The sequence below is a fragment of the Lissotriton vulgaris genome, chromosome 8, assembly GCF_964263255.1.
Source record: "Lissotriton vulgaris chromosome 8, aLisVul1.2, whole genome shotgun sequence".
Taxonomy (NCBI): Eukaryota; Metazoa; Chordata; class Amphibia; order Caudata; family Salamandridae; genus Lissotriton; species Lissotriton vulgaris.
The window spans coordinates 856872658-856886485 of record NC_141696.1 but is presented as its reverse complement, the minus strand read 5'-3'; the positions used below and the strand labels follow the sequence as shown (position 1 = coordinate 856886485).

At 46.3% G+C, this 13828-nt stretch overlaps 1 protein-coding gene across 4 annotated transcripts in view; it reads right to left on the bottom strand.

Moving 5' to 3' along the window:
- MID1 (midline 1) overlaps positions 1 to 13828 on the bottom strand; it is a 511850-nt gene that overhangs the window by 87547 nt on the left and 410475 nt on the right. For all 4 annotated transcript variants that reach the window (XR_015299320.1, XR_015299321.1, XM_086934783.1 and 1 more), the window contains exon 7: positions 1406 to 1549. Coding sequence is in view for 2 of the 4 variants with exons in the window: in XM_086934783.1 (XP_086790909.1) it covers positions 1406 to 1549 (144 nt within the window). In the remaining 2 variants the exon portion in view is untranslated. The remainder of the gene's footprint in view (positions 1 to 1405; positions 1550 to 13828) is intronic.

The window sequence follows — 13828 nt, the reverse complement described above, 5'->3', positions numbered from 1 at the left end:
TGTAATGAGGTCTTTATTTTATAAGACCCGACATGCACATATGATGAATAACACATTTATATCGCTTAAACAGAAATTTGTGAAGTATATGACCCACTGATATTTTTATGTCAGTGTAAAGGCTTTCCAAATTGGAACACGAGTATAAACCTTCTTAGGCGTTTGCATGAGCCACTGAGCAATGCACACACACCCACAGTACAGGAAGGAAGGAAAGCGGATGGGGAATAAGAGGGTGGGGTGAAAGTAAAGAAGGTCATGGTGCAGATTTTTCTACTTACAATTAGTTTCCACTTGATACAGTTAAAACTGTGGGCATTTTAACATATATATCCAGGAAAAACATGGGAAATTCTTTTGGCTAAATAAAAGTATCAACTGGAACCAAGACATGTCATTAAAGACCAGTAATGCGTTCCAAGATGCAATTGGAATGAGCTGGATATTTCCCCAACACAGTTTGATACATGTCCAAAAAATACCAATAGGAATCACTGAAATTTGGAAGAGAGGAGAAAATGAAACTTTTAAAGCATGGGAGGGAACAATGGGGAAGGCAGCCACAAGAAAAGTAAAGGGAAACTGAAGAATACAGGGCCATATGTATGAAGCCAATTTGCGATCGCAAAGGCTTAAATTCGCAGAATTTCAGCGTTTGCGATCGCAAATTAGCAGTGTGCAATGTAGCATACAAAAACCTCTACGCAAAATAAGGAATCGCAAATTCTGCGATTCCTTATTTTGCAATTGTATTAAAGGAATCGCAAATTGCGATTTCTTAAATTCGATGTAAGAAGCACAAAAGAAAGTGCGATTTGGCCTTAAGGAATCGCAAATTACCACCAACTTCAACTTGGTGGTAAATTGCGATTTCACTTAAAAATTCACTATTTTGCAGTTTTTTAAAGTGCCATGTGGTGCACATATGCACATTTCAGGGGTGCAGCAGGGTGACCTTTTGACACCCTGACACCCTTGAAATTGCATTCGCAATTTGCGATTCTCTAATTGTTAATTGCAAATTGAGAATGACTTCCCATACTTTCCTATGGGCCTCCTAGCCCATAGGAATGAATGGGAAGGTATTTCTTATTTGCGAATCTCAATTTGCGATTCGCAAGTAAGGAATATGTGGGATTCCCAAAATTATTAGTAAATCCCACATACATTGCATTTTGAGATTCTCAAATTGCGATTCGCTGAAAATTGCCATTTGAGAATCACAAAACAACATTTTGATACATATGGCCCAAAGTATATAAAATATCCGATAGGTGCATGATCGAGGCAGAGTACATGGAAAAGGGAGAGGGTGACGAGGGGATGGGTAAAGAGGACATCTGAAAAGTAAACCACCCAAATAAGCGGAATAAAAAAGTTAGAGTAATGCATGTGCTGTACTTACTAACTACATTGGCTAGTCCAGTGTAGATGGTGTACTGAAGCTCATAGGAGACCACACTAAACTCGTCATCGGAAGTCCAATGGACGGTGATTGTGTCATACGAAGCCGTGCACAGCTCTTCTCGAATAACTGGAGGGTTAGGAGCTGTAAACAAAAGGAAACCTTTTTTAAAGCAACAATTCCTTAGCAACATAATGTAAGTACTCACAATCTCTGTGCACAGGATATGTCTCTGATCCTTTTAAAGATGCAAGAGAGGTTGAGCAAAGAAATGACATGCAACACCATTAAGCAAAAATCGATTTTGGCAACTGGAAGCTGAAGAGAAAATGGCTTGCACGCTCAGTATTTATTGTGAATTAAAAGTAAATGTACGGTGATGGAATGGTGATGACCCTGGGAAGAAGTGATGAATTCTACCCACCACAGAATGGATGTGTGCTACTAAGGGAAAACTAAAGTGGCTTGCTGGTTGTTGCTGCAGGTGAAGGAGACTAGGAAGACTTGTGCCCCTGCTGACCTACACAATGCCTGCCAGACTCACATCACTGGATTCAAAAGGGCTGGGGGTGACTGCTGCAGTGATGAAGGGACCATGTTGTTGACTAAACATCAGACCCCTGCAGTAACCACACAATTTTCTGAACTGATCTGGGAAGTGCTTGGCAGGGGTCAACAGACTCAAGGAGTGAACCATGGCTCTACTTTCTTTAAAATGCTCTAAGGCAGAGTGAGCATTTTCAATCGGTGCTTAATTGTTTAATAAGTCATCAAAAGGCATATCCATAAGAGAAGCTTGTGCATCTTCAGAAAATCCAATGGAAAGTATCCATGAGTGTCAGCGGAACAAAACACTGGTGTCAATGATCCTTAATAGGCAATCAGTAGTATGTAGGCTGGCATAAATCACATGTCTAGCCACATTTTGCACATCTTGAATTGCTTAAGCCAGAAAGGCCCCATAGCAATTGCTGGCCTGGTCTCAGAAGACGTGTGTATCGGCCCAATAAACAAATACATTGACCCATCTCAGTGCCAGTTTAGCAGAAGAGAATATGTGTTTTCAAAACATCACGGTCCTGTTGGAATCTTTACCCAGATGAGTTGTGGGGAATGAAGAACTAGGTACTTACCTTTGGTAACAATGTATCTGTAAGAGACATTATTAGTTATAAATTCCTTACCTTAGAATTACCCCTAGTCGTTAGACTGGATCCGAAGAAATAATTTCTTAGCAAAACCCCTGCGCGTCGGTAGGTGGCGTCGGTCGACTCCGTGTTCGTCGTCGGCATCGTGGTCGCCGGGATGACGTCACTGTGTTCACTTAGACGCCGCCCCTGCGTGCAACTTACCACACCAGAAGCGCAGAGGAATTCAAGACTCTGTGACCACTTGTGCACATAACTAGGGCCCTGTAAGGGTGTCCCTATCCCTAGAAGTCAGTTCACAGAATGGGGAGGCTGGGTGGGGCGGTAAGGAATCTATAACTACTAATGGCTCTTACAGAATGTACATCATTACCAAAGGTAAGTAACTTGTTCACCTGAAAGAGACCGTAGTTATAGATTTGTTACCTTAGATTAGATACCCCATCAATACCAACCCTGGAGGTGGGTCTGTGAATCAAGTTCACACCAGGAAGTCCTGGAGAACAGAACGGCCGAAAAAGCAGTCTCTTCGGACTTTTGTGATTGTGAGCAGGGATGCCCATGTGGCTGCCTGGCAGATGCCAACCAGAGGAACTCCACGTACCTGGTAGAGTGGGCGCTCAGTCTTACTGGAGGTTTCTTATTAGCCAAAGAATAACAGATCTTAATGCATGGGACAACCGATCAAGATATGATACAATTGTACACTGCTCTACCTTTCTTGGTGCCCACATTTCTCACGAAGAGCGACCACTGTGCCTCACCTAGGCCGGGTCGCCCCCACGCTCCTCCTGCTGCTCTACTGCCGCCTTCTTCCTTGTGGATTTCGCCGCCGCTGCAGGCGACCCAGCCGCCGCTGAGCCGCCCGCATTCCTCCTCCCGCTTTCCCGCCGCTGCGTCCCTGCGGCCCCCGCCAGCCGATTGGTCAGCCCGCTCCCGCCACCCAGCGGACCCTCCCTCCCGGCTTCCTTCTTATGACGCCACCATGCACGCGCAGCGGTCACGCGCAGCGGGCGCGCCGATTGTGCGCCGAAGGCGCGCCAAAGGCAAGCCCGTCTGCGCCTGGACCACGCCCAGCGCCAGGACCCCTGGCCCCCGAGGCTGCCAACCCATCCGCCGGTCCTACGACGCCGCTACACTCAACAAACTCAACCCCGGCCGAACCTCCGGATGCTACCAAGCCACCCCGAGACGCTCCCATGGACCCTTCTGCTGCCGAGCCTGCAACTTCTCCTGCATCCGGACCTGCACCGCACCCGCCAAGACGAGCACCAGCAGTAACCACCTGAAGTGCATCCTGCTCAACACCCGCTCCTTCCACAGACACGCCGTGGAACTCTGGAACCTCCTCGACACCACATCTCCAGACGTCGCCTTCCTGACAGAAACCTGGATGAACGCCTCCTCAGCGCCCGACATCGCCAATCCGGACAGATACAAGATCACCCAGAAGGACCGCATCAACCAGACTGGAGGAGGCATCGCCATCGTCCACAAGAACACCATCCGCATCACGACCAACTCCAACTACACCCTCTCAGCGGCCGAACACCTTCACTTCCAGATCCACACCGACCCCAAGACCACCTTCAGAGGCACCCTCATCTACAGACCCCCAGGACCCCGCACACAATTCAGCGAAGACATCGCCGACTTCATCAGCCCACACGCCCTCCCCTCCGCTGACTACATCCTCCTCGGGGACCTCAACTTCCACCTGGAGAACAACAATGACTGCAACACCACCACCCTGCAGGACAACCTCGCCAACCTCGGACTCAAGCAACTGGTCAACACCCCCACCCACTACGCCAGCCACACACTTGATCCAGTCTTCTCATCCAGCAAGCACATCACCTTCAGCCACTCCACAGGACTTCACTGGACCGACCACAGCTGCGTCCACTTCAGCTTCAGAAGAACCACGACCCACCACCACCCGCAACAGGTTCCCCACAGGAACTGGAGCAAGATCACCGCCGAACAGCTCATCACCTCCCTCAGTCAGAACCCACCCGCCAGCACAACGGACCCCACCGAAGCAGCACGCAACCTCACGAAGTGGCTGTCCGACTGCGCTGACGACCTCGCGCCACTTAAGAACCCTACCAGCAGACCCAGAAGCAAGAAAGCCTCCTGGTTCACCGACTAACTCAAGGAATCCAAGAAGAACTGCCGCACTCTCGAGAAAGCCTGGCTCTTAGACAAGACCACAGACAACATGACCGCCCTCAAACACGCCACCCGCAAGCACCACCAGCTTATCCGCACTACCAAGAAGAAATCACTGAAGGAACGACTGGACAACAACACCCACGACAGCAAGGAACTCTTCAACATCGTCAAGGAGTTCTCCAACCCCAGCACCGGCAACAACGACATCACTCCTTCACAAGACCTCTGCGACTCTCTCGCCTCGTTCTTCCACCGCAAGATCGCCGACATCCACAACAGCTTCGGCGCACCATCAACGCTCCCAACCGTCGAACCAACGCCCTCCACCACCACCCTCCGCACCTGGACAACGGTGACCACCGAAGACACAGCCCGCACGATGAACACCATCCGCTCCGGATCTCCGACCGACCCTGCCCCCACCACGTCTTCAACAAGGCCGACTCCATCACCGCAACCCAACTGCGGGACATCATCAACGTCTCCTTCAACACCGCCACCTTCCCAGAGAGCTGGAAGCACGCCGAGCTCAGCGCCCTACTGAAGAAACCAACAGCGGACCCCACCGACCTCAAGAACTTTCGCCTCATCTCGCTCCTCCCTTTCCCTGCCAAAGTCATCGAGAAGACCGTCAACAGACAGCTTGCAGCCTTCCTCGAGACAAACGGATCCCTCGACCCCTCGCAGTCAGGTTTTCGAGCCAACCACAGCACCGAGACCGCCCTCATCGCAGCCACCGACGACATCAGAACAGTGCTCGACAACGGGGAAACAGTGGCCCTCATCCTCCTGGACCTCTCTGCAGCGTTCGACACCGTCTGCCACCGCACCCTAGTTCAACGCCTCAGGAACATCGGTATCCAAGAGAAGGCACTGGAGTGGATCATCTCATTCCTCACCGGCAGAACTCAGAGAGTTCGCCCCCCCCGTTCCGATCCGAGGCCACCGAAGTCATCTGCGGCGTACCGCAAGGATCATCACTCAGCCCTACCCTCTTCAACATCTACATGAGACCTCTCGCAGCCATCGCACGCCAGCACAACCTCAACATCATCTCCTACGCCGACGACACCCAGCTGATCCTCTCCCTCACAAACGACCCTGCCACCGTCAGAACCAACCTACACGAAGGGATGAAAGAAGCAGCCGAGTGGATGAAGAACAGCCGCCTGAAACTGAACTCAGACAAGACGGAAGTCCTCATCCTTGGATCATCACCCTCTGCCAGGGACGACTCCTGGTGGCCCCGGCCCTGGGCAGCGCACCCAAACCAACGGACCACGCACGCAACCTGGGCTTCATCCTGGACTCCTCCCTCTCGATGACCAGACAAGTCAACGCCGTCTCCTCATAGTGCTTCAACACCCTACGCATGCTCCGCAAGATCTTCCGATGGATCCCGACCGAGACCAGGAAGACGGTCACCCAGGCACTCGTCACTAGCTGACTGGACTACGGAAACGCCCTCTATGCCGGAACCACAGCCAAGATACAGAAAAGACTCCAACGCATCCAGAACGCCTCTGCCCGTCTCATCCTGAACATCCCCCGACGCAGCCACATCTCCGGCCACCTGAAGGACCTGCACTGGCTCCCCGTCAGCAAGAGGATCACGTTCAGGCTCCTCACCCACGCACACAAATCTCTCCACAACCTGGGACCCAAGTACCTCAACGACCGTCTGACATTCTACACGCCCACCCGCCAGCTACGTTCGACAAGCCTCGCCTTCGCCGCCGTACCACGCATCCGAAGAGCCACCGCTGGTGGCAGATCCTTCTCCTACCTGGCGGCCAAGACATGGAACTCCCTCCCCATCCATCTTCGGCTGACCCAGGACCATCTCGCCTTCAGGAGACAACTCAAGTCCTGGCTGTTCGAGCAATAGCAGACCCCTTCCCCCAAGCGCCTTGAGACCCTGCCGGGTGAGTAGCGCGCTATACAAGTGTTATGATTGATTGATTGATCGTCCACCCGGAAGTCTTTAGTGCGGTCAAGGTAGAAAGACAGCACACGTTTTGGATCCAAATGGTTGAGTCTCTCCTCCTCTTTGGAAGGGTGCGGAGGCAGGAAGAAGGTGGGCAATGTGTTTTTTTTTTTTTTAGTCCTCATCAAGCAAAAAAGATTAGAGTATGGAGGAGTCAGGGGCCCCGCTTCCTGAATTCGGCCCTTGGTTATTCGTGGTGTTCCGTTTACCTTATCCTTCGGGGCCTCCTTTTGTCCATCTCTTAGCACATGATTTTCAGAGGGAGGGGAGCTAGTCATTTTGACTACTCAATTCAAGACTCAGCTTGAAATCAGTGGTGCCTTTGCTTTAATCATTGGACCCCCAATCAGTTCCCAATTTATACTTTTCCCGAATATCCCAGAACCTGTTTTTCTTGCTCTCCCTTCCCTGTTTATCCACTTTATATACCCTTAGGATGGAGTTTAACCAATCAGAGTATCTTGGTGGTGAGTTTTTTATCCATTGTATACATATTTCCCTCCTGGCTAAAAGAATTAGTAAAAATAGGATATTTTCTTGCCCCTTAGACAGTATGATATTGTGTGCGTATTTACAAGTCCCAAAAATAATTAGTTCAACCCGTACCTCTATGGGCTGTTCTATGACCTCGGAGAGCGTCCTATCAATCAAGTCCCAGTATTCTGCCAGCAGTGGACATTCTCGCAACATGTGCAGATCATCCGCTCTTTCCATACTACATTTTGGACATTTCTTTACTGTGCTGTTTTGGAATTTTGACAGTTTTTGTGGGGTCCAATATCCTCTATGTATTGTGAACAAATGATTCTTCTTTAACGGAACAGATTTTATCACTCTAGCTGCAAGAGTGTTCGAGGCGTCCCAAAGGTTCCCAATTGGACGGTTTAGCATAGAATTTCCCCAGATGTCTTGCGGGACTTTATATTCTTCTTCCCCAGATCTTATCAAGGCCCAGTACCAAAATGATATCTCCTTCTTAAAAGGTACAGTGTTTTGGATCTTTTGTTCAATATTATCATCCCCTTGAAAATTTTCTTTTACTCCTTTAACCCAACTTGTTAATTGATAATATTTGAATCTTGATAACGTCCCCTGGGTCTCTCTGTCAAGGGTCTCCCACTCTGTAATCTTGTTTCCTTTTATCAACTGGCCCCAATAAATTATGTGGGCTTCTTTTAGTGGGTTGATTAAGCTATCTTTTAAACACTCTGGTGTTCCTTGAGAATCTCAAATTGGGGAGTGTTTGCTATAGTACGGTATTCCTAGAGTAGTTCTTATGTCATACCATATTCTTACTGCAGATCTTATCGTCTTCAACTTGATTTTTGTAAAAAATTTGGGATGGCCAAATTTGTATAGATAGTGATCGTTTCCTGACCCAATTAATGCTTTCCAAGACTCTTCACTTTTGCCTAATAGAAATCTTATATTTTTAAATTGGAACGCTTTATAATATTCCAGTAGATCCGGGCTGGCTATACCTCCTTGTAGCTTGTGTCTTCTCAGCTTTTTCCAACTGATCCTTACTCCTTTTGACCCCCATATGAAACTGGATACTTCCCCTTGTAGTTTTTTGATCTCCGCCTTTTTAAACTCCAATGGAAGAGAATTGAATAAATAGGTGCACTTCGGTAATACTGTCATTTTTACTAGGTTTGATTTACCTAGGAAAGATAAGCGTAGGCCTGACCAAGCCTTTAAAAGTCTGCTAATTTCCTTGTGCACTCTTTTGAAGTTTAAGCTTACTATTTCTTCAATATTCTTACTATACTCAACTCCAAGATACTTTAATTTGGTCTTCACTAAAGGATTTCCAGACGCGATGTTCCATTCCATTAGTTCTGATTTAGATTTATTTACTTGGTACCCTGAAACTGCTCCAAAGTCACTTATAATCTTCTCTATTTTTGGAAGGGAGTTGTTTAAGTTCCCAGTGAATAACATTAGGTCATCAGCAAACAATGCAACTTTTTTGTCCCATCCCTGAAATTTAAAGGGTAAAATCTCTTCTTCCCATCTTAGGAGGCAGGCTAGAGGTTCTATGTAAAAATTAAATAATAATGGGGACAGGGGGCATCCCTGCCTAGTTCCTCTCTCTATGTGCACACTATCAGTAAGTGTCTCGTTGACCAACATTTTAGCCGTTGGACTCTTGTAGATGTTCTTTACAGCTGTCTCAAAATTATTTCCCAGGTTAAATTTTGCTAATGTAACGCTTAGAAAGGGCCAGCTGACCCGATCAAACGCTTTGGCAGCGTCGAATGTTATGACTGCCAAAGGTACATGGTTATGGGTTGCAATGTCTATGGTGGCGATAAGTTCATGAGACAGCTCGGTGATCTGTCTACCATTAATAAAACCCTTTTGATTCAGATGGATTAGGGACCCTGCCACTGTCCCTAGCCTTTTTGCTAATATTTGCGTATATATTTTGTAGTCGCTGTTTAGAAGGAAAATGGGTCTATAGGACTCACATTTAGTGGGGTCCTTTCCTGGTTTTAATAGTATACTTACTATCGCTTCATTCCATGATTTAGGAAGCTCTCCATTAATCAAAAAAATTTTGTTGAGAAGGTTTGTAAAAGGGGTCAGGACATTCTTTGGGAGTACTTGATATAGTTCATTAGGTAAAGAATCTGGGCCTGCCGCCTTTCCTCTTTTTAATGATTTTATTGCTTCCGCAACTTCCTTCTCACTTATTTTTAGATTCAATTGCCTTCTTTGTTCCGGGGATGCTTCAGGAAACTCTATAATTTCGAGCAAGCTTTGTATCTGGTCTTCATCACAAGTACTTTCTTCCGTGTATAACTCTGTGAAAAAATCTGTAAATTCCTTTCTTATTTCCTTGTTTTCAGAGACACATCCATTTTGACCCTCTCTATGTATTTTATTAACGTGATTCCTAGTTCGCTCTGTTCTTGCTTTCCAGGCGAGAATTTTCCCACATCCTTCACCGTATTCGTAATTAGAAAGTTTGCTGACCTCCCATCTTTCTTTTACTATTGTTTCCAAATACTCAGACATTTCCAATTTCTTTATTCTTACTCTATCTCTTAGTTCTTCACTTTCTTGAACATTCGTGGCCTTTTTTAATTCTCCATTGAGATCCAGCAAGCCGCTTTCGATATTTTGTATATAGACTCTTTTCTCTCTATTTTTATGGGCCATTATACTCATGATATTCCCCCTCATATAGGCTTTAAAGGCATCCCACGTTATTTGTTTGGAGGTTCCTTCTAGATTTAATTAAAAAATTTGCTGTGTCTCCTCTGCCATTTTAGCCACACTTGCTTCGTCTAGAAATATTCTCTTATCCACAGTCCATCTTTGTTGCGTTAGAACCTCCGATATTACCAAGTTCAATTGTACCGCGGAATGATCAGACAAATGTTCTGGGATATGTTTCACCTCACTTGTGTACTCTGCAAGATTATAACTAAGAAGGAAAAAGTCAATTCTGGATTCGTGGCCTAGCCTCTTGTTCTTAAAGGTGAATTTATGTTCTTTGTCCCCCTTCGCTTTCCAGATATCCATTATCTCTAGATCCTTCATGCAGATTCCGACCCACTCTCGCATTTTCGGAGTTGATGGTAATTTCCCTATCGGGTATCTATCCTCTTTTGGATTTAATAGGATGTTGAAATCACCTCCCATTATTATAGGAGTATTTACTGTGAGTAAGTGGGCAGGGCTTACTATTACCTCTGCCGGCGTCTTTATTCTCTTCCTTGGATACATTTGCGGTTTTTAGGTCTTCAGTTCTAGTTGTATCTTTAGTATCCTTAAGCCCCTGATAGCCACCCTTCAGACTTCACGGGCAGTAACCTCCTCCTGTGGACCTTCCCTCCGTTAGGGTAGTTTTTTCTGGAGGGGGCACCTTACGTTTATCCAGTTTGCTTTTGAGAGGTGCTCTGCACAGTTTACCTTCTCTGCTTTCAGGCTTACTGCACGCTGCCTCTGCCTCCGCCTTAAGGCCCCTCTCCAAGCCCCCAGACCTCAAAATAACACAGGAAAAAGTATTTACTGGAGTCTTTATTTGATACACTGCTTTCTTGGGCCCCTCTGTTCTATTGTTTTGTATAGGGACTAAGTATGCACCCATTATGCTATAGTCCAAGATTATGCCTCCTTCTCCTCTGGCTGGAACATGATGTGGGACACGATGTGCCGTTTTATTGTTTATCAATCGAGCATGAGCCGCTTTTGCCCACACTAAAGGTGCTAGGAGGAGGGGGTCCCAGTGTAGGCGTGGTATAATATACACAAATCAAAAATTATTCTACATAAACACTGAATGGATCCACACTGTTTAATTCACAATTGGATAAGGTATACTGAATATACAGAACAAATTATCAAAAGTTGTAGGCCGTTGTACAGTGCCCCAGGATGGGAAAAGGGGGGGCGAGTGGTGATCAAGTGAGGATGTGAAGATGGAAGGAGTTGGTGACAGTAAAATCAGTCAATTGACAAAAACTATATTGACAAATTTAATACAAAACAAAAGGACCAAAAGTTCAGTGTTTGAATCAAAACGACATACTTCACATAATACAATCAATGTTACAATGGTGGCGTGAAGTTGATACAGAGAAAGGTGGTTGTCGACGTTTCGACCCTCAAATGAGCGCAGGGATTAGTCGTGCCCTTGCTGTGGGGTCTTCTTCAGGACCAAAGAGGGGGGCATTCAACCTAATTAGAGTGTATAAAAGGAAATTATAAAAGGAAATTATTATTCAAGGAGATGGGACAAGTAACGTTGTTCCCTAGGTGAAACCAATATATGCGCACAATGGTCAATTAGAGAATTGTCGTTCTTAATATGGATCTATTGCTCCACAGGCGTGGACGTGTAGTGACGCGGGAGACCATAGAAAGTTTGGCACCTTAGTATAATTAAAAGATGGATTCACACCAAGATGGCGCAATGGACGTATTTATGTCAATTGGAGCGTTTAGGGTCAGAGAACTGGCACATGGGGAGGTGGGGGTCACCCTCTAGAACAAGACATAAAGTAGTAAGTTTGGGGTACCTGAATATTTAGAGCGGCAAAGGGTCAAGAAATGACATCACGTAGGGTCCTTTCATATAGTGCGTGTCTGCAACGAAACACGTAAAATGAGTAATGCAGGGACCATGTGCAATTTAATGGTCGCGTCGGCTTGAAGTAAAACAGGCTTACCAGTTAGGTGAATTCTCAGAGACACGAGTTATGAAGGATGATATGGTGTCGGTCAAGCAATTGGGCCTGAAAATAAACGGGCGAATAGATCACTGTGGGATATTGATGGAAAAATCAAGAAGGCAGAGTAAACAGCCCAAATTCACATGATTACATGTAGCCAAGGGCTTACCGTTAGTATTGCGGTAACGGGACGTCTCCGCCTATGATCCTCGGGTGGTGAGACTTCCGTGGTATCTAATGAGGAGAAGTGCGGGGAAGAAATTAAAGACGCCCGTGTGTGAAAAACGGGTAATGTTCTAGATGGGTAGAGGAGGTAAGAGGACTACTTACATGCGCCGAATGAATCGGAACTGGGAACGCCGCTCGCGATGGCGAGCCTGGTTTCCTATTAGTAAAATCACCATGGTAACCGTACCACGTGACGCTCGATGGGCGTATAAAACTAAAGAAAAGACTGCGGTAGTTCTATGCTGTCAGTGCAAATATTAAAATGGTTGGTATTAGTCCCAGATTGAATTGCAGTCTGGAATAAATGTTAGTGAAAGTAAATTGCAGACACACTGGATGTTTTTAGATCCCGGGTGGAAGCGGGCGCAATTTGGGTGAAAAAATACTCGATGCACACTGTGTCAATAGTATGGCATATAGTCCCAATTATGTGTAACCCTATATTGACTGGTTCATGATATACACCACTCTCAATTGGCTTTTACCTATGATCTGCATCGTAATATTGACAGTGTATTGCCCCTATTATGTTGTACCCTACATTGACTTGTCCACGATTTATACCACTTTACATGGTATTTACCCAGGATCTGCGTCTCAATATGCCCTCACACCACAGTGTGCATCGAGTATATTTTCACCCAAATTGCGCCCGCTTCCACCCGGGCTCTAACAACATCCAGTGTGTCTGCAATTTACTTTCACTAACATTTATTCCAGACTGTAATTCAATCTGGGACTAATACCAACCATTTTAATATTTGCACTGACAGCATAGAACTGCCGCAGTCTTTTCTTTAGTTCTATATGCCCATCGAGCGTCACGTGGTACGGTTACCATGGTGATTTTACTAATAGGAAACCAGGCTCGCCATCGCGAGCGGCGTTCCCAGTTCCGATTCATTCGGCGCATGTAAGTAGTCCTCTTACCTCCTCTACCCATCTAGAACATTACCCGTTTTTCACACACGGGCGTCTTTACTTTCTTCCCCGCACTTCTCCTCATTAGATACCACGGAGGTCTCACCACCCGAGGATCATAGGCGGAGACGTCCCGTTACCGCAGTACTAACAGTAAGCCCTTGGCTACATGTAATCATGTGAAGTTGGGCTGTTTACTCTGCCTTCTTGATTTCTCCATCAATATCCCACAGTGATCTATTCGCCCGTTTATTTTCAGGCCCAATTGCTTGACCGACACCATATCATCCTTCATAACTCGTGTCTCTGAGACTTCACCTAACTGGTAAGCCTGTTTTACTTCAAGCCGACGCGACCATTAAATTGCACATGGTCCCTGTATTACTCATTTTACGTGTTTCGTTGCAGGCACGCACTATATGAAAGGACCCTACGTGATGTAATTTCTTGACCCTTTGCCGCTCTAAATATTCAGGTCCCCCAAACTTACTACTTTATGTCTTGTTCTAGAGGGTGACCCCCACCTCCCCATGTGCCAGTTCTCTGACCCTAAACGCTCCAATTGACATAAATAAGTCCATTGCGCCATCTTGGTGTGAATCCATCTTTTAATTATACTAAGGTGCCAAATTTTCTATGGTCTCCCGCGTCACTACACGTCCATGCCTGTGGAGCAATAGATCCATATTAAGAACGACAATTCTCTAATTGACCATTGTGCGCATATATTGGTTTCACCTAGGGAACAACGTTACTTGTCCCATCTCCTTGAATAATA